General features: G+C 58.4%; 10 protein-coding genes across 10 annotated transcripts; 6 read left to right on the top strand and 4 right to left on the bottom strand.

Moving 5' to 3' along the window:
• Window positions 1-349: 349 nt before the first annotated feature.
• PHYSODRAFT_300766 (hypothetical protein) lies at window positions 350-1,032 on the top strand (the record flags this gene model as incomplete). Its single annotated transcript, XM_009528597.1, has 3 exons — window positions 350-430; window positions 517-771; window positions 868-1,032. 3 exons carry the CDS (start codon window positions 350-352, stop codon window positions 1,030-1,032), a joined length of 501 nt encoding a protein of 166 aa, XP_009526892.1.
• A 218-nt stretch (window positions 1,033-1,250) lies between these two features.
• Window positions 1,251-2,067, top strand: PHYSODRAFT_315015 (neutral zinc metallopeptidase, Zn-binding site; the record flags this gene model as incomplete). Its single annotated transcript, XM_009528596.1, has 4 exons — window positions 1,251-1,470; window positions 1,558-1,838; window positions 1,919-1,976; window positions 2,006-2,067. The coding sequence occupies 4 exons, from the start codon at window positions 1,251-1,253 to the stop codon at window positions 2,065-2,067; spliced, it is 621 nt and encodes a 206-aa protein (XP_009526891.1).
• Window positions 2,068-2,513: 446 nt separating this feature from the next.
• On the bottom strand, window positions 2,514-5,825 carry PHYSODRAFT_560347 (hypothetical protein; the record flags this gene model as incomplete). Its single annotated transcript, XM_009528595.1, has 4 exons — window positions 5,724-5,825; window positions 5,489-5,629; window positions 5,295-5,411; window positions 2,514-5,216 (listed from the first exon to the last, which is right to left on the bottom strand). Exons 1-4 carry the CDS (start codon window positions 5,793-5,795, stop codon window positions 2,514-2,516), a joined length of 3,033 nt encoding a protein of 1,010 aa, XP_009526890.1. The 5' UTR covers window positions 5,796-5,825.
• Window positions 5,826-6,498: 673 nt separating this feature from the next.
• PHYSODRAFT_386296 (hypothetical protein) lies at window positions 6,499-7,044 on the bottom strand (the record flags this gene model as incomplete). Its single annotated transcript, XM_009528594.1, has 2 exons — window positions 6,499-6,651; window positions 6,706-7,044. Coding segments are annotated over 2 exons (492 nt in total), but the record flags the coding sequence as incomplete, so codon positions are not given.
• Window positions 7,045-7,142: 98 nt separating this feature from the next.
• PHYSODRAFT_331759 (hypothetical protein) lies at window positions 7,143-8,693 on the top strand (the record flags this gene model as incomplete). The annotated part of the gene is made up of 5 exons (XM_009528593.1): window positions 7,143-7,173; window positions 7,268-7,408; window positions 7,494-7,772; window positions 7,832-8,129; window positions 8,216-8,693. 5 exons carry the CDS (start codon window positions 7,143-7,145, stop codon window positions 8,691-8,693), a joined length of 1,227 nt encoding a protein of 408 aa, XP_009526888.1.
• Window positions 8,694-8,934: 241 nt separating this feature from the next.
• PHYSODRAFT_354622 (hypothetical protein) lies at window positions 8,935-9,917 on the top strand. The gene is made up of 4 exons (XM_009528592.1): window positions 8,935-9,002; window positions 9,131-9,331; window positions 9,420-9,601; window positions 9,691-9,917. The coding sequence occupies exons 1-4, from the start codon at window positions 8,951-8,953 to the stop codon at window positions 9,766-9,768; spliced, it is 513 nt and encodes a 170-aa protein (XP_009526887.1). The 5' UTR covers window positions 8,935-8,950; the 3' UTR covers window positions 9,769-9,917.
• Window positions 9,918-10,207: 290 nt separating this feature from the next.
• Window positions 10,208-11,154, top strand: PHYSODRAFT_560339 (phosphglycerate mutase). Its single transcript, XM_009528591.1, has one exon. The coding sequence runs from the start codon at window positions 10,213-10,215 to the stop codon at window positions 11,074-11,076; it is 864 nt and encodes a 287-aa protein (XP_009526886.1). The 5' UTR covers window positions 10,208-10,212; the 3' UTR covers window positions 11,077-11,154.
• Window positions 11,155-11,479: 325 nt separating this feature from the next.
• Window positions 11,480-12,381, bottom strand: PHYSODRAFT_331756 (hypothetical protein; the record flags this gene model as incomplete). Its single annotated transcript, XM_009528590.1, has 3 exons — window positions 11,480-11,554; window positions 11,629-11,704; window positions 11,813-12,381. The coding sequence occupies 3 exons, from the start codon at window positions 12,379-12,381 to the stop codon at window positions 11,480-11,482; spliced, it is 720 nt and encodes a 239-aa protein (XP_009526885.1).
• A 253-nt stretch (window positions 12,382-12,634) lies between these two features.
• On the top strand, window positions 12,635-13,763 carry PHYSODRAFT_354620 (hypothetical protein). Its single transcript, XM_009528589.1, has 2 exons — window positions 12,635-13,366; window positions 13,450-13,763. The coding sequence occupies exons 1-2, from the start codon at window positions 12,707-12,709 to the stop codon at window positions 13,633-13,635; spliced, it is 846 nt and encodes a 281-aa protein (XP_009526884.1). The 5' UTR covers window positions 12,635-12,706; the 3' UTR covers window positions 13,636-13,763.
• A 112-nt stretch (window positions 13,764-13,875) lies between these two features.
• Window positions 13,876-16,674, bottom strand: PHYSODRAFT_500700 (hypothetical protein; the record flags this gene model as incomplete). Its single annotated transcript, XM_009528588.1, has 1 exon — window positions 13,876-16,674. One exon carries the CDS (start codon window positions 16,672-16,674, stop codon window positions 13,876-13,878), a length of 2,799 nt encoding a protein of 932 aa, XP_009526883.1.
• Window positions 16,675-16,864: the final 190 nt, after the last annotated feature.

Here is a 16,864-nt window from a genome sequence, read left to right as displayed (position 1 = left end):
GTGACTCGAACAAGCAGCGCGCGCCGCGCAGCAGCTTCCGTCCTGTTACAGTATTTATGTGGACAAGCCAAAGTGTACTTTTAAGTAAATGGGAACTCGCGAGAGGCTCCTTCAACACCAATGTATATGCCTTTGATACTTTTTCATCCCAGACGTAGTATCTCGAGCATCGTTGCGACTACTTTGAAGTAGTGGCCACTACTGTCTGCGTAGATGTCTTTCTTAGATACTACTACGTGGTACTAGTAGTTTAATGTTTTCAAGCTGCCACGCAGCAGCCAGCGCTCATCCGCACTGAGGAGAACGGCCGCCCCTTGGAGACTCGCAGCCTGGCGCTGGCCGCACCAAAATGGTACGGGTGAAGGTGCGCGTGTTCACGTTCCCGTCGGACCCGAGGAAGCAGAACTCGTACGTCGTCGGCACCATCGAGGTGCGCTGTCGTGTGTGTGTCTGGCCCACTTGCTGTCTGGTCCGCTCGAGCGCTTGACTGATCTCGACGGGCGCGCCAATGTGCAGGGCGGACTGCTGCCCGTTGTGGGCACGCTCAACCTCGACGACAAGGAGGTCGCGACCGTCACCTTCGCGCAGCTGCGGCCGCGCATCGAGCTGCTGCAGACCAAAGACGTGATCCGGCGCAGCGTCATGTTCCAGGAGGTCTTGGCGCTCATCGCGACGTCCGCGAACCCGCACGGCTGGCCGCCCAACGCCATGCAGACGTACTGTTTCGGACACTTCGCCGACGAGAACGAGGACGTGCCGCACGTCATTGCGGTGAGACGCTGCAACAGCTTCAAGCCTCTATGGTTGAGTCCTGTCCTGATGGGGTTATTGCTGTGTTGCTGTTTGTTGGTGTTCCTTCGCTGGCAGGCTGCCGACGAGGACTGCCCCATCAGCCAGTTCCTGAACATGACGACGTCCAAGCAAACAGGAGACCTCGTCCTCATCCCTCAGACGCAGCTCGGTCCTGTGTGCGAGCGCTGCTGCGAAGGCTGCGAGCTCTGTCCGCCCATCGAAAGCAGCAGCAACCAGTGAACCGCTACACAAGATACTCGGCCAAAAGTTCTCATAGTCGAGCTCTGTTTCATTTAAGCTTGTACTCGCCACTACTTGGCCGTGTTCTTCTTTCTTGCCATCTAGTCTACTGTAGCTGCACCGCGCGATAATACTGCTAACGTTAGAAGTTGACTTCAACATGAACCGGTGTCGACCACCGAGATAAGTACGTACGTAGCCGAATTGGCCAATCAGCCATGTCAACGTCCTTCGCCATCCCCGAGGTCAAGGCGCTGGTCCGGCAGCCACAGCCGCAGCGCGCGCGGGCCCAGCAGCTCCTGGAGCGCCTCGCCGCCGCCGTCCTGCCCATCCTGACCAAGAGGCGCTTCCGAGTGCGATGGCTGCTCGAGTTCTTCCCCAAGGATGGCTGCCTGCTCGGGATGAACGTGAACCGCGGCGCCAAAATCTACGTGCGCTGTACGACTGGCGTCTGCAATGCTCTGCAGTGTGGTGTTGCTGCTCTCTGACGACCTGTGTGTCGTGGTGTATGGACTGACTGCCCAGTGAGACCCCAGCGATCGCCCCAGTCGTTCCTGCCCTATGAGGCGCTGCTGGAGACGCTGCTGCACGAGCTCACGCACATGGTGCACGGGCCGCACAACCAAGCGTTCTACCAGTATCTGGACGAGCTGAAGCAAGAGATGGAGTCGCTCATGGTGCGCGGCCTCGTGGGCGAAGAAGGCGCCAAGTTCGCAGACGCTGGGGCAGGCCAGAGACTTGGTGGGAACAGTGCAGGCGTCCCCATTCGAGTTGCGGCCGTGTTGGCGGCGAAGCGGAGAGAGCAGGTGGATGCGTACAGTACACGGGGGTCTTATGAGCTAAAGGTTCTTCTGCTGACGTATTTGGTTACTGTTGGTGCTTGCAGTATCACTCGCTGCTTGGAGGCGAGACAAGTCGGCGGCTTGGGTCGAATACATCGAATGGTGCGTCCAATAAGCCCCTCGACCCGCAGGCACTACGTCGAAAGGTGCTGGAGGCTGCCGAGAGACGACGTCGAGACAACAAGCACTGTAGAAATGTGCTGCGAGAAGGAGCTTCGCATGAGGTGCTGGGCATCGAAAGCAGTGACGAGGAGGAAGATGACTCTGCAACTGCGGCATCAAAGCCGCAACACACAGCACACAGCGAGCCGGAAATCATTCTTCTCGATGACGAGGAGGAGGGTGCACCACCTCAGACGCAGGCACCACCACCAACTCGTCGATCGGACTTTGCTACTCCAGCCACGATTGTGCTGCTGGACGACGAAGACGAAGAAAAGAGCAAACAAGTTTCATGCGGTGACACCAGTAGCCATGGAAACAGCGAGCGAGACCGTAAGCGCCGGCGAAAAGAAGAAGTAGACTCATCCGAAGTCATCGACTTGACATGAGGCTGGAAGAAGGAGCCAACAGAGGCCGAGTAAAATAAACAAAGCAGCAAAGAAACAAATAAAACGACAGAAGCTTGCGTTCACACAACTAAAACTCGGCGCTGAAGCGCGTCTCGAAGGAGCCTTCGTCTAGCACGACCTCGTTGCTCTTGAAAATGCCCTTGCCGAAGTACTCCGCGATCGTGTGGAAGCCATCTGCGGCAGTCTCGAGCTGGTTGTAGAACTGCTCGTGGTTGCCGGCCTTCTGCTCGAGCTGCGTCTTGAGCCCCAGGATGTGACGGTGGTCCATCGAGCATGTGATACACTCGCGATCCGTCTCGGATATGCAGTTGAGGTGGAAGCTGTGTTGACACATGAAGTGAACCGCTGGCAGGTCCAAGTCGTGGTTGCACAGGTCGCACTTGGTGGCCTGGAACACCACGGCACGACTGCTGAGCTGCGCGATCTCCTCCTTCATCTGCTTGGTATCGCTCTTGAACGCCTTGATCTTCTCCTCGTCCTCCTCGATCTTCTTCTCGTCGTTGGCCAGCTGGTTCACCACGTACTGCTTGATCACTGACACGGGTAACTCGCGTGACTGACTCAGCACCTGGACAACCTGCAGCGGAGGAATCGCCGGGTTCGTGTCGATAAGGGCAAGCAACTGCTTCAGCTCCTTCCACTCCTCGCCACTCGTAGCCCCCTTGGGCAGCGGCCCTCGCTCTGCGAAATATTTGAGCGCAAGCGACCACAGGTTCGGGTCCTTATCTCCGTGCTTGCGCACCTCCTCTAGAATACTCTGGTCGTCGTTCTCCTCGATGTGGAACTGTACCAACATGTGGTACATGTGAAGCTTGTTGTACAGGTAGCGCTTACCCTTCTTCATGCCATGCATCTGCAGGTGAATGAGCGCGTGGTCCTCGTCGTACTTGACGCGAGGGTTGTCCAGAATGCGCAGCACCGCTTCTTCCTTCTCCTCGACGGAGCGAGCACCATTTTCACCCTCATCATCGTCGCTGAGAACCATCTCGAGCAGCGTGTTGCCGATAGACGTGTTGCTCACCGTCTCCACCTCGACAATGTACTGAAGGAACTCCTTCAGCTGGGCGCGGTGCGACACGAACAGGTGCAAGAAGTCGCCCGGGTCCGATTTCAACGACGGGTTACCCGGGACGAATTTGCCAGTACACAGTCGCTTCAGCAGTTCCGTAGTAGGTCCCGGCATGTGAGTCACTAGAGTACGTCCGTACTTGCGCAGGTTTGAGTCTGCCTCCGAAAAACTCAGGTGCTCAATGTACTCCAGAGCATCAGCCACGCGCTCCTTTTCGCTGTCCGAAAGTGCAACGGAGTCCTCAGAGTCCACGTAGCTGATGTGGTCAAGCTGAATCTTGAGGTACCAGCTGTGCTCCTCGTGCTTCTTCGCCAGCGTCAACGCGTGCTGAGGGTAGTTTTCCCACAGCACACTAATCGCAGTCTCGACGTCGAAGTTGAGGTTGGCGGCTGCTGCGCCTCCATTCCTGGGAGTCAAATCACCAGAATCGCTGCCACCCTTCGTCTTCTTGGCATCGATCACTTCATCCAGCTGAATAAACTTGTCCAGCTTCTTGACATCCTTGAGCTTCGTGTAACAATTCAGAAGCAACGTCGTATGCTCGGCATTAGCAAAAGCCTTTTCGTGGAGAGCTTCGAGGTATGCTGTGAGGTTGTGGATACGCTGCGCATCCAGAAACCGGCGGATGACGTACGACGGCTCCACGTGACCGATTGTACGAACGTATTGACGCAGCGATCCATCGTAGTCTCCCTTCTGATACAGGTGATCTCCATACATGCGGAAGATATCGATGATGCTGTTCACATCGTAGTTGGAGCTGAACGCCAGCGAAATGGCGATCGAGTACAGGTTCTTTCGGAACAAAATCTCCAACTTAGACGTCGTGTCCTTCTCGCTCAGGCGGTACACATGGCCCATAGAAGACACGACGAAGATGGCACCGAACTCACATACCACATGACGAACTTCCTCCATTTCGTCAAGTCCAAAGCGTGCGCCGGGGACGCGAGCGTTCGGCGCAAGTGGCGGTTTGCGCATAGGTCCCTTGGGGTTGGTACTTGTGAGAGTCCAGTTGAACGCGATGAACTTGTTCTGCAGATCGTACACATTCACCTGGTGTCGTCCACGCGGATCCACGTGCGCCACCAACAAGTAGTGCTTAAAGAAGCGCAGATACTTCTTCTCGCCTTCAAAGCCGAAACACACAGAGCGGTCTTCCGTCGTGTAGAAGTACACAGCATCCGTCTGTCCCACAGCGATCTCTCCCTCCTCGTTCACACAAGAACAATTCATATCCACACCGCGCTCATCCAAAACCGTTGTGCGCGGGGGAAGCGCAGCAGCGCCGCCTGCACTCTTCACCAACGCAGGGTCGTCGTGCGAGCAGTGGTAACACGTGAGACCGCGCCGCGTAGACGCGTACAAAAACACATGCGCTACGGTAGCTGTGACTGGTTTACTCGTGAACGCCAAGCCCGTGACGGGGTATTGGCCTGCAGGTTGAAGCAGTTGAGGCGGGCGGTCTGCACGGCGCTTCAAGTCGCTCTTGAACAGGATCACTGCGCCGTTCTTCAGTCCCACCGCGAACTGGCTCAAGTCGTCGTTCACTGCGAACGCCGTCACCGCCTCTTCCGGGTATTTCTTGGCGAAAACAGGGATCTGCTGCAGCAGCTTGGGCTTGCCCTCTCTGTCCTGCTGGTCCGTGCGCCAGAAGCGCACCACCGCCGTGCTCTTGCCCGTCGGCTTGGACGTGTACATCTGCAGCAGCAACAACAAAACATATCAATATCTATACGCAATAATCTACAATAAATGAATAAAAAGTATTCCACGCACCTCCTCGGCATTCGGTCCTCTTCCTGCTTCTGCGATGGCTTTGGACTGTTCGCGCAGCTCCTCGTCGCGCGGGTCAATGCCGTCGCCAATGGTGACCAGCACGTTGCTGCGCTTCATCTATTGAGCGACAACCACGAGGAGAGTTAGAACTTGATTCCGCCTTCACAACCTAATTAATTCTCGGACGCACGCACCATGACGACGTGCGACACGAACAGCTCGTGGGCCTGGAACTTGCGCGCCTCCAGCGAGCGGTTGGCCAAGTGTACGAAGCCGTCGGCGTCTCCCACGCAGATGAGGCCGCGGTTGGCGCTCATGCTGGTGATGTCCACGCCCTAAAGAGAGTGGCGAGATTGAGAGAGGGATTTCGAGACGTTAGAGAGGGCGTTGTAGGACGAAATTTGTGCAGCAGGTAGAGCAGACACGCACCTTCATCCACGGCCCATTGGCATCTTTCAGCACCTCCTTGTCGAAGAAGGCGAAGCGTCTCCACTGCGCCATCGCGTCCCGCCTCGACTCGAGCTTCCTCGCGTTCTCCCCCTTTTACGTGAATGATACAGGATCACCATTTCGTACTTAGTTCGAATACTGAAAACCCAAAATAACCTTAATTTGGGCTGGTGTTGCATTTTTGTTAGTTGGAAACTTGACCACTTTTGCCACGAAACTAAAAAGATACTTGGCAACTTATCGGTTATTAACTACTAATATCATCAGTTAGGATATGTTCCATGAGGTCCTCGTCCACGTCGTCGAGGCGGAGATCCGACCGCTGGGACTGCACCGATCGCTTGGACCGTTCAGGAGTTCGTCTGTCGCTAGTTCTGACGCGGATTACTGGGGTTGTTTGGATATCGGGTTGGACGTGGTCCACTTGGTTCGTAGGCGCCAAGAATGCGGACGTCGCGATTGTGATTTGGGATGATCTGGTTACTGCAGCCCCTGAAAACGACTCGACGTCGTCTAATGCAAGACTCCGACTGTCTTCCAGGTCGTCGTTCGAGCCGTTTGACATCTCCTCCGTGCCACGGGAACTTCGATCACTAGTCGCGAAGAACGGCCCTGCCGCCGACTGCTGGAGATAACATATCAAACCATTTGTGAGATTATAAACATCAATAGAAATGTAGTTTCGATGCAGGATGGGCCTTACCTGGGAGCGTACAAGTGGGGGAGGTGATGATTCCGGTGACGGCACGTCACCCTTTCCTGAGGGTGTTTGCGGCGTCTTCCTCCAGCTTTCAAAGTTGAAAAATCGAGAGCGAGTATCCGGTGGTGGCGCTTTCTTCGCCTCCTCGTCCAACGCGTACGCATCTTTAATCTGCTCGAAGTGTTGCTGCCTGGCTTGGGGGCTCTGCTGCAGCAGCGGCTTAACATTCTTGAGCTCGTTGAGCTGCGTTTGCGCCCGCACGAGTTTCGGTGGTGGTAACTTGTTTTTCTCCTTTTTACTGCGTCGCCGCTTCTTCTTGAGCTTTCCGTCCTTCGCATTGTGGCTGTCGTCACTGCCTGTCTGAGTGTCGGGCGGTTTGCTCGGAGTCTCCGATGCAGTAGTGGTTTGAGGCGGCGGTTCCTGCAAAATCGACCGCACGACATGTGCCGTACCGCCCTGCGCTGGAGCGACTCCCTTCTGCCGCTTATGATTGCTGCTGGGTTCTCGCGGGGCCTGGGGCGTGGTGTCCTGGAAAACCTCAACGGCTGTGACCTCCGGTTCGATCCTACGCGGCGGCGGCTTGGAGCTCTTCGCCCCCATGGCGCGAGCAGACCCGGCGAATTCGTCAGAGCTTAGCTTTAGCCAACGCGATGGGTGCTTTGCCGCTTCTGGTCGGTCCCCGCTTGCTTGACACAGCAATGAGCTCGCCGGATCAGCTTGAAGCTAAAGGTAGCCATGTCCGCTATTTTGGGTCAGTGACGAAACGGTCGACGTGGATTGGTTGATAAAAGGCTTTCCAATTGACCAATCGGATCATCGCCAGAGTTCAGCAGCCACGTCGTGGGCCGCCGGAACACTTTGCATCTGGTCCCCGACCCGGCGGCAGCGATGGGCGAGTTCCACGACAAGAAGGCCGCGTTCTCGCTGCGCAGCACCGAGGGCAAAGTCGCCGCCTGCATCGCCGGTGCGTGCTCCATCTACTGCTGCTGCTGTGTCTGTGTTGCAATGCTGAACTGAGTTGGGTTGTGTTGTGCTGCTCGCTGCGGCAGCCTGGTACGTTATCAGCCTGGTGACGCTCTGGACCAACCGCTACGTGGTGGCCAAGCTGCGCGTGGACTCGAACCTGCTGTCGCTCGCGCAGCTCGGTATGTCGGTCGTGGGCGGCCTGGGCTCCGAGCTCTACCTGGTGGGCTGGACGGTGTGCAAGCGCGGCCTGCGCAAGGTGCTGGACGACGGGCTCAAGGACATGGTGCTGCTCGCGGGCGTGCGAATCCTCACGGTGCTGCTGGGACTCACGGCGCTCAAGTACATCGCCGTCTCCTTCACGCGTACGTTGGCACGTTGCATTGTTCTGCGTTGTATCAGGGCGTGCTCTGCTGCACGGAAGAGCATGTTGTGACGTTGTGGATTGTGTTCCTGACGTATCTATCTATCCATCGCTTCTCTTCAGAAACGATCAAGTCGTCTGCGCCATTCTTCACGGTCGTGCTGACCTATTTCCTACTCGGTCAGCGCACGGGCTGGAGAGTGAACTTCTCGCTGGTGCCTATCGTGACGGGACTTATCTGCTGCAGCCTCTCGGACAGCTCGTTCCACGTCATCGGGTTCATCGCCGCGCTCATGTCCAACTGCGTCGATTGCATTCAGAATGTGCTGACGAAGCGACTGCTCAATCGCTCGTACTCGTACGTATCACTAACCAACGGCCCTATGCATTGGTTGAGGTGTACGTGCTAACGAGCGTGTTCACTTCAACTTGCTGCCTTTGAAGGACCTCGCAATTGCAGCTGTACACTAGCATTATCGCCGTGGCCATGCAGCTCATGTTCATCTTCTACAACTGGATGGCGACTCCGCCTGACCCGGTGCTCGAGGCGAACAAGACGGACCGCTCAGCGACGTTCGTCTTCGTGCTGCTCGTGCTGGACGGCATGTGCTTCTACATCCAGAGCGCGCTCGCGTACATGCTCATGAGTCTGGTGTCGCCGGTAACACACAGCGTGGCCAACTGCGTGAAGCGCGCGCTGATCATCGTGCTGTCCATCTATCGCTACGGCGAGGACGTGACGCCGCTCAATTGGTTGGGCATGGTGCTCGTGATCTTCGGCGTCTACGTCTTCAACGGCGCGTCGCGCTTCGAGCGCGAGCAGGCCACCAAGGGCCCGATCATTGCGCCTGCGACCTCAACGTTCGTGCAGACCAGCACCATCAGCTCGCTGTCGGAGATCCGCATCGAGAAAGGACGATGAAGGACACTCTCTGGTTCCCCCCAGCGCAGCCAAAGTGTCCATGTACAGAACGACGCTAAGCCTAGCTAGAGTTGTAGTTTACCAACTGTAACGGTTTCTATCATCAATTTCATTGGTCGAACCTATATGTTTAAATCGACCAATCAATATATAGCTTCAGTTTTAGCCAATCGCCTCTTGGTGATGTGCACCACTCGAAGTACGGGCGGTTGAGCCACGCGATCACAACTGAAAAAGTATCGGATCGGGCGAGAAGCATGGCGGGCGCGACGGACTACGCGAAGGAGCTTCTGCGGAGGCAGTTTCTAGGTGCGTGACGGTGCCCCCCTGTGTCTGAAGCCCCTGATAGGCGCTCTTCCCGCTCGAATCTGCGGTCTGGAGACTGTGCAATCTCTTGCTAACTGGTGGACACGTGTGTGGATCTTTCGGGCGCCTAGAAATGAGCCGCAACCCGCCTGAGGGCGTGTCGGTCGGCCTGGGCGACGACGAGAACATCTTCAACTGGGAGATCCTGCTGGTGGGCCCGCCCGACACGCTGTACGAGGGCGGCTTCTTCAAGGCGGTGCTCGAGTTCCCGTCCGACTTCCCCAACATGCCGCCCAAGATGACGTTCAAGTCGGAGATGTGGCACCCCAACGGTGCGTCAAGCCTCAGCTTTAGATGTTGCTGTAGAGTTTAGGAGGAGGGGGTGCTAATGGTGGGTTGATGATGTTGTTGCCATTGCAGTGTACCCGAACGGAGTGGTGTGCATCTCGATCCTGCACCCGCCTGGAGAGGACCAGCTGAACCAGCAGGAGACGGCGGACGAGCGGTGGCGCCCGATCCTGGGCGTTGAGTCCATCTTAGTGTCGGTCATCTCCATGCTCTCGGACCCGAACGACGACTCGCCCGCCAATATCGATGCTGCAGTACGGCGCGCTGATATCTCTTGCAAGAAGCGGCGCATGTAGTTTTAGGGGCTGACTCGGTGGCTTGAATTTTGATGACGAACGTTTAGGTGGAGTGGAGAAACGACAAGGATGGCTTCAAGAAGCACTGCCGTCGTATTGTGCGGAAGTCGCAGGAGGATATCTAGGTCAGTCAGCAGCTTCCGTATCGTGCTGCGCCGGGAACGCAAGTAGGCGTGTGACTGCACCTCGTGGTTCCTGCACTCTTGCGATCCTGTGCGCTGCTGCGTCACTCGCATGCTATAAAGCCGGCCGTCGTCTCGGGAGTCGTAGCGTCTTGCCGTTCCGAGACGGTGCGCGAACGAATTGAATGCATTCACTTTTGATTTCCACTGCGATGAAGGTGCTGTAGTGCAACGCACGGGGGTACACGTAGACTCCACTGTGCAGGGCGTGGAGCTCACCATCTTTTCATGAGCAAGCCAAGGGGTTGGCCCTCGCCCCTGTATTGGCCAACTCGTGGCCACACAGAAAAGCGGCTACACATCCGGCGATCCCGATCCGTCGACTCGCCCCCAAGCAGAAACGAATCTGCGCCGCTCCCCTCAAGTCCTAGTCGCACGTTCCAGACGATGGTCCTCGCCCTCCGCCGCTCCCTCGCCATGTCCTCGCGCGTGGCCAACCGCTCGCTGGGCATGCTGCACCAGCAGCAGAAGGCCATGAAGCACACGCACACGCTCGTGCTCATCCGCCACGGCGAGAGCGAGTGGAACAAGAAGAACCTCTTCACGGGCTGGTACGACGTGCAGCTCTCGGAGAAGGGCAACAAGGAGGCGGCCGCCGCCGGCCAGCTACTCAAGCAGGAGGGCTACACCTTCGACGTGGCCTACACGTCGTACCTCAAGCGCGCCATCCGCACGCTGTGGCACGTGCTGGAGCAGAGCGACCAGATGTGGATCCCCGTGCACAAGACCTGGCGCCTCAACGAGCGCCACTACGGCGCGCTCACGGGCCTGGACAAGCAGGCCACCGTGGAGAAGCACGGTGCCGAGAAGGTGCTCGAGTGGCGCCGCAGCTACAACATCCCGCCCCCGGACCTTGACACCTCGAGCGAGTACTACCCGGGCAACGACGTCAAGTACCAGGACGTCCCCAAGGAGCTGCTGCCGCTGGCCGAGTCGCTCGAGCTCACGGCCGCGCGCGTGCTGCCCGAGTGGGAGAGCACCATCGTGCCCACCATCAAGTCCGGCAAGAACGTGGTGATCGCCGCCCACGGCAACTCGCTGCGCGCGCTCGTCAAGCACCTGGACAACATCTCGGAGGACGAGATCACCGGTCTCAACATCCCCACGGGCGCCCCGCTCGTCTACCACCTGGACGAGAACCTCAAGCCCATCGCGCACAAGGACGCCATCGCGCCGCTCAGCGCCTTCTACCTCGGCGACCAGGACGAGATCCGCGCCCGTATCCTCGGCGTCAAGAACCAGACCAAGTAGAGCAGCACTGGTAGAACGCCATCGTGCGTTGTAGAAGCCAACGCGTTAATAAAGCCCGTGTGGTAGATTGTTATTACCGGTAGAACAGCAGCTCAGCTTTCCCTGTCCTTCAGCTTGAAAGGCGACTTCATCGCGTTTGATTTGACAGTAAAGTTGCATCAAATTCGCCGTTGCAGGCTGCTCGATGCACGAGAAACGCGATGGTTAGACCCTGCGCGCGTCTAACACCTCCGCTGGCGATTTCGACCAGCACTGGTGCAGGTTTGACGTAACAGCGCGGGTGCTTCTAGCCAGGCACGGCGTCTGTGGACATCAGTGTTTTGCTTTTTATTTCTTTGTGCGTTGTCGCTATATGTGCAAAGGCTTATGCACTCGGCTAGAAGGAAACAGCAGACCCATTCATCTACTGCAGGATCTTCTTGGTCGTCTCGTTGGGCTCTACGCCCGCCGTCTTCATGAGCGCCGCCACCTCCTCGATCTGCCCACGTTAACCACAACACGTCAGTAAATAACAGCCCATACCACAAGAAAAAAACATGAACAAACACGCACCTTGTCCTGCATCTCGTTGTCCTTGAGCTTGAACAGCAGGTTGTTGCACGTCACGCGCTGCAGCTTCTGAGCCTCACTGTAGGCAGAAAGAAGAACAGGATAGCACCACCAGAACGACAATACACACAGTCAGCATCGAATACACCTAACTAGGACAAAATAGCAACCAGTGAGTAGCACTTACGCAGCCGTCTTGAGGAAGGCCACAGCCTTCTCGTAGTCGGCCTGCTCGATGGCCGCCCGGATGAGGATGTCGTAGGTGCGCTCCGTGCTCTTGACGTTGTACTTGCTGTGGCCGATCTCGTGCAGCGTGAAGACCTTGTCGAACTCGCCGTCCTTGAGGAACTTGGACAGCAGCTTGTTGAGCGTGGCCGGCTCCAGGAAGAGGCCGATGCGGTAGTTGGCCTCCAGCACGTCAAACGCCACGTCGGGCGCGTTGAGCTCCAGCGCCTTCTTGACGAAGAGGCCGGCGGCGTTGGCGTCCGGGTCCACGCGCTTCTGCTCGTAGATCTTCATGATCTCCTTGGACGCCTCCAGCTGCTCGCTCGTGGTCACGGTCTTGAGGAACGACGCCAACTTGGTGCGCTTGATCAGCACGTCCTTCTTGGCCGAGAGGCGGATGTTCTCCATCCACTCCTCCGCCGAGCGCGTCTGCACGGCCGCGGCCGAGAACGGACGCGCCGCCAGCTGCCGCGCGCCCTGGCGCCGGCCGATCGACATCACCGTGCGGAACGCCTGCATGCCGCCCGCCATCGTTCGCCTTACTTGCTCTTCTTGTCGTGAGCTTCTTGACCCCCTGCCAATAGACAAGCGACAGCCACAGCCAGCAGAACGCCAAATGAGCTTACCGGTCTGAAACCGGTGCTACGGACCTCTGTACAAGAGACCCAAAACCCCGTACAAGAGCATTACCTCTGTATATGAAACAGTACCGGTACTATTCAGTTCCGTGTCGGTACGCGGAGCTAATGGCCACACGCTTGGCCCGGCCGAGCATATCGTTGACTGAGTGCGCCCGAAGGAGCGACTCGACTCGAGCCGACCGACCGATCTATCTAGGACCCTAGGACAGGACAGGATGCTGGCTGCGCGCAAGTTGGTGCTGCGCGCGAGCGCCTCGACGGCCGGCCGCGCGCAGGCTGTGCGCGCCTTCAGCGGCAACTGGGAGTACCCCAAGGTCGAGGGCAGCGTGGCGGACATCACCAAGGCGCTGACCGCCATCGGCGCGCGGCTGTCCATCCCCACGGCGCCGCTGTACTTCACGCCCCTCAAGATCGACCACATCGTGCGCGAGATGAAGGGCGCGGACGAGCTGCAGCAGGTGCACAAGACGCTGCTGCTGTGCGACGCCAAGATGGCCTACCCGTCCACGTTCGCGGCCGGCAGCTTCCTGTCGGCCTGCATCAAGCAGAACGCGGCCGACACGGCACTCGAGTTCCTGCGCCAGGCCGAGAACGTGCGCCACTACGTCAAGAACCAGAGCTTCGTGCGCCTGGCCGAGCACTACGCGGCCCAGGAGGACCAGGAGACCGTGGACGAGATCGTGCGCCTCATGGGGCACAAGCGCGTGCCCACGTCCTACAAGATGTACACGTTCCGCGTGCTCAACGCCAAGAAGCAGGGCAAGTGGGACGAGGCCGTGGCCATCGCCAAGCAGGCGGCCAACGAGATGCAGATCAACTCGCACCTCATCATCGAGCTGCTGCAGGACCAGCAGGGAGGCATCCTCAAGGAGCACGTACGTGGGCCCACGCCGCCAGTCGGCATTAGATTGGTTAGATGTGGCTCTAATTGATTTGTTGTTGTTGCTTGTGGTGGCAGATCCCGCTGGCCAGATACCTGGCGGACAAGGGCGACGTGTACGTGAACGCGCGGCTCGCGGACATTTTAGCAGGAGGAGACGGCAAGCTGCCGGAGCCCAAGGTGGAGGAGCCGGAGCAGACTGAGGAGGCCGACGAGGCCAAGGCGGATGACGCTGCGGAGGAGAAGGAGGCCGAGGACAAGTAAGTAGGGTGCTGGTCGAACTGGTTGAGGCAGACTGCGGCCGCTCAAGCCGTCCCTTTAGAGTGAAGATGGTGAGCAGCGACGCAGAACGCAATGGATATGGTGGTTCAAAAGCTTCTTTCAACCTGTCGTTCAATAATGGACTACATGCAGTGTACGTTTGTTCATGTGGGTGGGTGGGTGGGTATGTGCACTATGGATTCGATACATTCAGGGAAATGGCCAACTCGACGCCATGTCGACTCAAATGTCGTTCTTGCTGTCGATGAGCGGTGCCTCGTAGAAGTAGTCCGAGTCGGAGCTCAGCAGCGCGCGCCGCTTGAGCTCCGTGGTGATGAAGGCAAGCAATGCGCCGAAGCCGACCAGCGTCACGACAGCTCCCAAGAAGCTCACCAGGCGCTGCCCGAAGCCGCGGTGGCTGCCGCTCCCGCCGACCGACGCGGTTTCTACCGTGTCGTCGCCCGTGTGCACGTAGCTGTCATGCAGCTCTTCAACTTCAGCTTCTCCACTCTCGCCGGACTTCTGGCGGTCGTGGTGCTTCTTCTTCAGGCCCGGATACAACGCCCAGACCGATTTCACGTCGCTGGTGGTCATCCGCTCGCGTTGGCCCATGTCCTTCATCACTGCAAGCCGCTTGTCATCGTCTGAGATCAACGGAATGATACTCGGACACCACTGCGGCTTGTCGTCGTCAGGCGCCGAGTGCACGAAGGCGTCGACCGGGTGGTGCATGATGCTGAAGAGGTCGTACGGAGGCGGGTCGAGGACACGGTCGGCTGCTCTCGCGGGGGTCGAAGTCAAGCCCATGTCTTCCACTACGAAGTAGCTTCGCTTGGATTCGGGCACGCACTCCCACGCGATGCGGACGTGCTCGTCACGGTCTGGTCGGTCCACAGCGTGGCGCAGTCCGACGGCATGCAGCAGCACGTGAACGACGTTGCCAAGTCCGCAGTCTGCGGAGACGCCAAGTCGCTGCGGTCCGCCGATGCGACCTACGAACGAGTAGCAGGACGCGTCGACGCCTTGTATGACGACAAAATCGTGGCTTCTGCAGCCCATGTCCGTGCGGCAGTTGTCGCCAGCGCAGCGGCGGAACTTGAAGCCCGTGGCGTGGTTGATGTGCTCGGTTGCAGACAGCAGCGTACGCAGGAACGGACGCGCGCTCTTGTCCACTTGGAAGCACAATTCGTCGCGTGGCCACCGATGGTCCCGCCCTTCGTTGTAGTATCCGTGCAGGACGTGCTCGATTCGAGTCGTGCTGTCGTCCTCGTCATTAGGGTCTTTGTCCTCCCAAACGAGGCGTTCACCGATAGCGATGTCGCCCTGAATTATCATGATCGTGTCGTCCACGAGCTCGTAGTCGTACTCAATGCCCTTGAAGAGAATGCCTTCAGGCTTCGTCTCCGTTGCAGTCTTCTTCTTGCCAGAGGTTTTCTTGGCAGGAATCTCCTCAACTGGAAGACGACACTCACCGCTCAGCGGGTGGATAACTCCGGGCGCGTGGCACGCTGCGGCCGCCTCATCCGCGAGCACAGCCTTCTCGGTTGAGGCCACGCAGTGGAATCCATCTCCAACGCCACGGGCGACCTCCTGTTCACTCAACGGAGTCATCTCAAAACCTTCGAGGCACGCGCAGTCACCCGGTGTTACAATAGGCCAAGTCGTGGCGATGGAGTCGTGGGGGCACTGCGAGAAGTCTGCACTCGTGCTATCGGCTGGCCTCGTGTTGCACTCTTTCTTCTTGCGGCGGCGCATGGGCGGCGTGTCCTTCACTGTGCCACCATTGGCAATTTCCTGAGCTTCAGCCTTTCGCCGTGCTTCGTCCTCTTCTTCGTAGGTCTCGTTGAGTCCGTAGATGCACTTGCAGTTCGCGCTGCTCTGCAGAGGCCACTGCGTGAGCACAGCGAAAGGAGGGCACGTGTTCGAGTTGGCCAGCATCCAGGGAACACACCGCTGAGAGACAGCATCGAGGAAGTATCCACGCGCGCAGGCGCAGTCTGCAAAGCTTGCCTCCACCTCGGTTCCCTTGGTCTGTGTCCGTTTGTAGGCATGTTCTGGGCACTTGTACGCCGAGGCGCGCACGCAGATCATCTCGGGCAGCTTCCATGCGTAGCCAGGAAGACACTGGCACTGCTCTACCGAGTGCGGCACGGTGGCCACCGCGCGGGAGAAGGGAGGACACTCGAACGTTTCCGTGTCAAAGTTGACGACATCGTACTCTCGGTACTCGTCTTCCGCCTCCACAGCGCCACGATTACTCGACCTTCGCTTGGGTTTGCGCTGCTTGATCTGCGTCACGGGCCAGCAAGCGTGGGCCTCCTCATCGCGTTTATAGTTGCCATCCGAAAGACACACGCAGTCGAAGAAGCCGCGCGGGCGTTCATGGATCAAGAGATCCGGGCTCTTGACGGAGTTGACGGGACACACGTACGCCGCGCGTTCACGCTCGCACTCGTCGAAGCTGTTGCGCACAAAGCCCCAGGTGCAGTGGCAGTCGTCGAAAGACTCAGCGACAACCCCCGGTGTCGGCGTCGAGTTCGGCGGACACACGTACTGGCCTCGAATATTGGCCCTGTTGGCCACAGCGTCACCCGCCACGCACTCGCCCGACGCCTCCACCTTCACGTAGGGCGGCGTACACGTGCAATCAGCGAGCGAGTCCACCTCAACGACTCCAGACTTGGGCTCATAGTTGCCCGCGCGGGGGCAGCTCGTGAGCACGCACTCTTGCGTGGCCGGGTCTTTCTCGTATGGGTGGAAGCAGTCGCAGTCCGCGACGGACTGTGCTGCACCCCCACCGCGCTTGGGCTTGTAGCGGCCTCGGCAAGCGAAGGGCTCGTCGCTGTCCAGGGCGTCCGCCGCCGCCTCCTCCTCGGTCGTGTCCACGCCGTCGTCGCACAGGCAGTCGTCGATCATCTCCATGTCTCGGGGCAGCAGCATGGCTGCGCAGCCCTCGGGGCACGCGTAGAAGGCCGCCTGGGCCGTGCATCCGGCCAGCCCCAGGCCGCACACCACCGCCGGCAGCAGGCGGGCGAACACCATCTCGAGCCGAGAGAGGTAGAGAGAGAGAGATCCGAGGGCAGGAGAGAAATCTGGAAGTGAGACCGTAAGTCCGCCGTAGCGATGGCCGCCATCCGATGCTTGTCAACAAAGATCGCGACCTTTCGCGGCGCTTCAAGATCTTCAACGTAAATCAGCCAATCAGCATCAAGTGCATGAGCCAATCATATTG

Source organism: Phytophthora sojae, assembly GCF_000149755.1.
Source record: "Phytophthora sojae unplaced genomic scaffold PHYSOscaffold_4, whole genome shotgun sequence".
NCBI classification, from domain to species: Eukaryota; Oomycota; class Peronosporomycetes; order Peronosporales; family Peronosporaceae; genus Phytophthora; species Phytophthora sojae.
This window is presented reverse-complemented; position numbering and strand designations above follow the sequence as displayed.

Excerpts from the sequence above, each read along its gene's own strand:
- PHYSODRAFT_354622 (XM_009528592.1), top strand. The coding sequence starts at position 8,951 with ATGGCGGGCGCGACGGACTACGCGAAGGAGCTTCTGCGGAGGCAGTTT. Across the intron at positions 9,003-9,130 it reads TCTGCGGAGGCAGTTTCTAG|AAATGAGCCGCAACCCGCCT; the intron begins GTGCGTGACGGT and ends TCGGGCGCCTAG. Across the intron at positions 9,332-9,419 it reads GGAGATGTGGCACCCCAACG|TGTACCCGAACGGAGTGGTG; the intron begins GTGCGTCAAGCC and ends TTGCCATTGCAG.
- PHYSODRAFT_354620 (XM_009528589.1), top strand. The coding sequence starts at position 12,707 with ATGCTGGCTGCGCGCAAGTTGGTGCTGCGCGCGAGCGCCTCGACGGCC. Across the intron at positions 13,367-13,449 it reads GAGGCATCCTCAAGGAGCAC|ATCCCGCTGGCCAGATACCT; the intron begins GTACGTGGGCCC and ends TTGTGGTGGCAG.
- PHYSODRAFT_560339 (XM_009528591.1), top strand. The coding sequence starts at position 10,213 with ATGGTCCTCGCCCTCCGCCGCTCCCTCGCCATGTCCTCGCGCGTGGCC.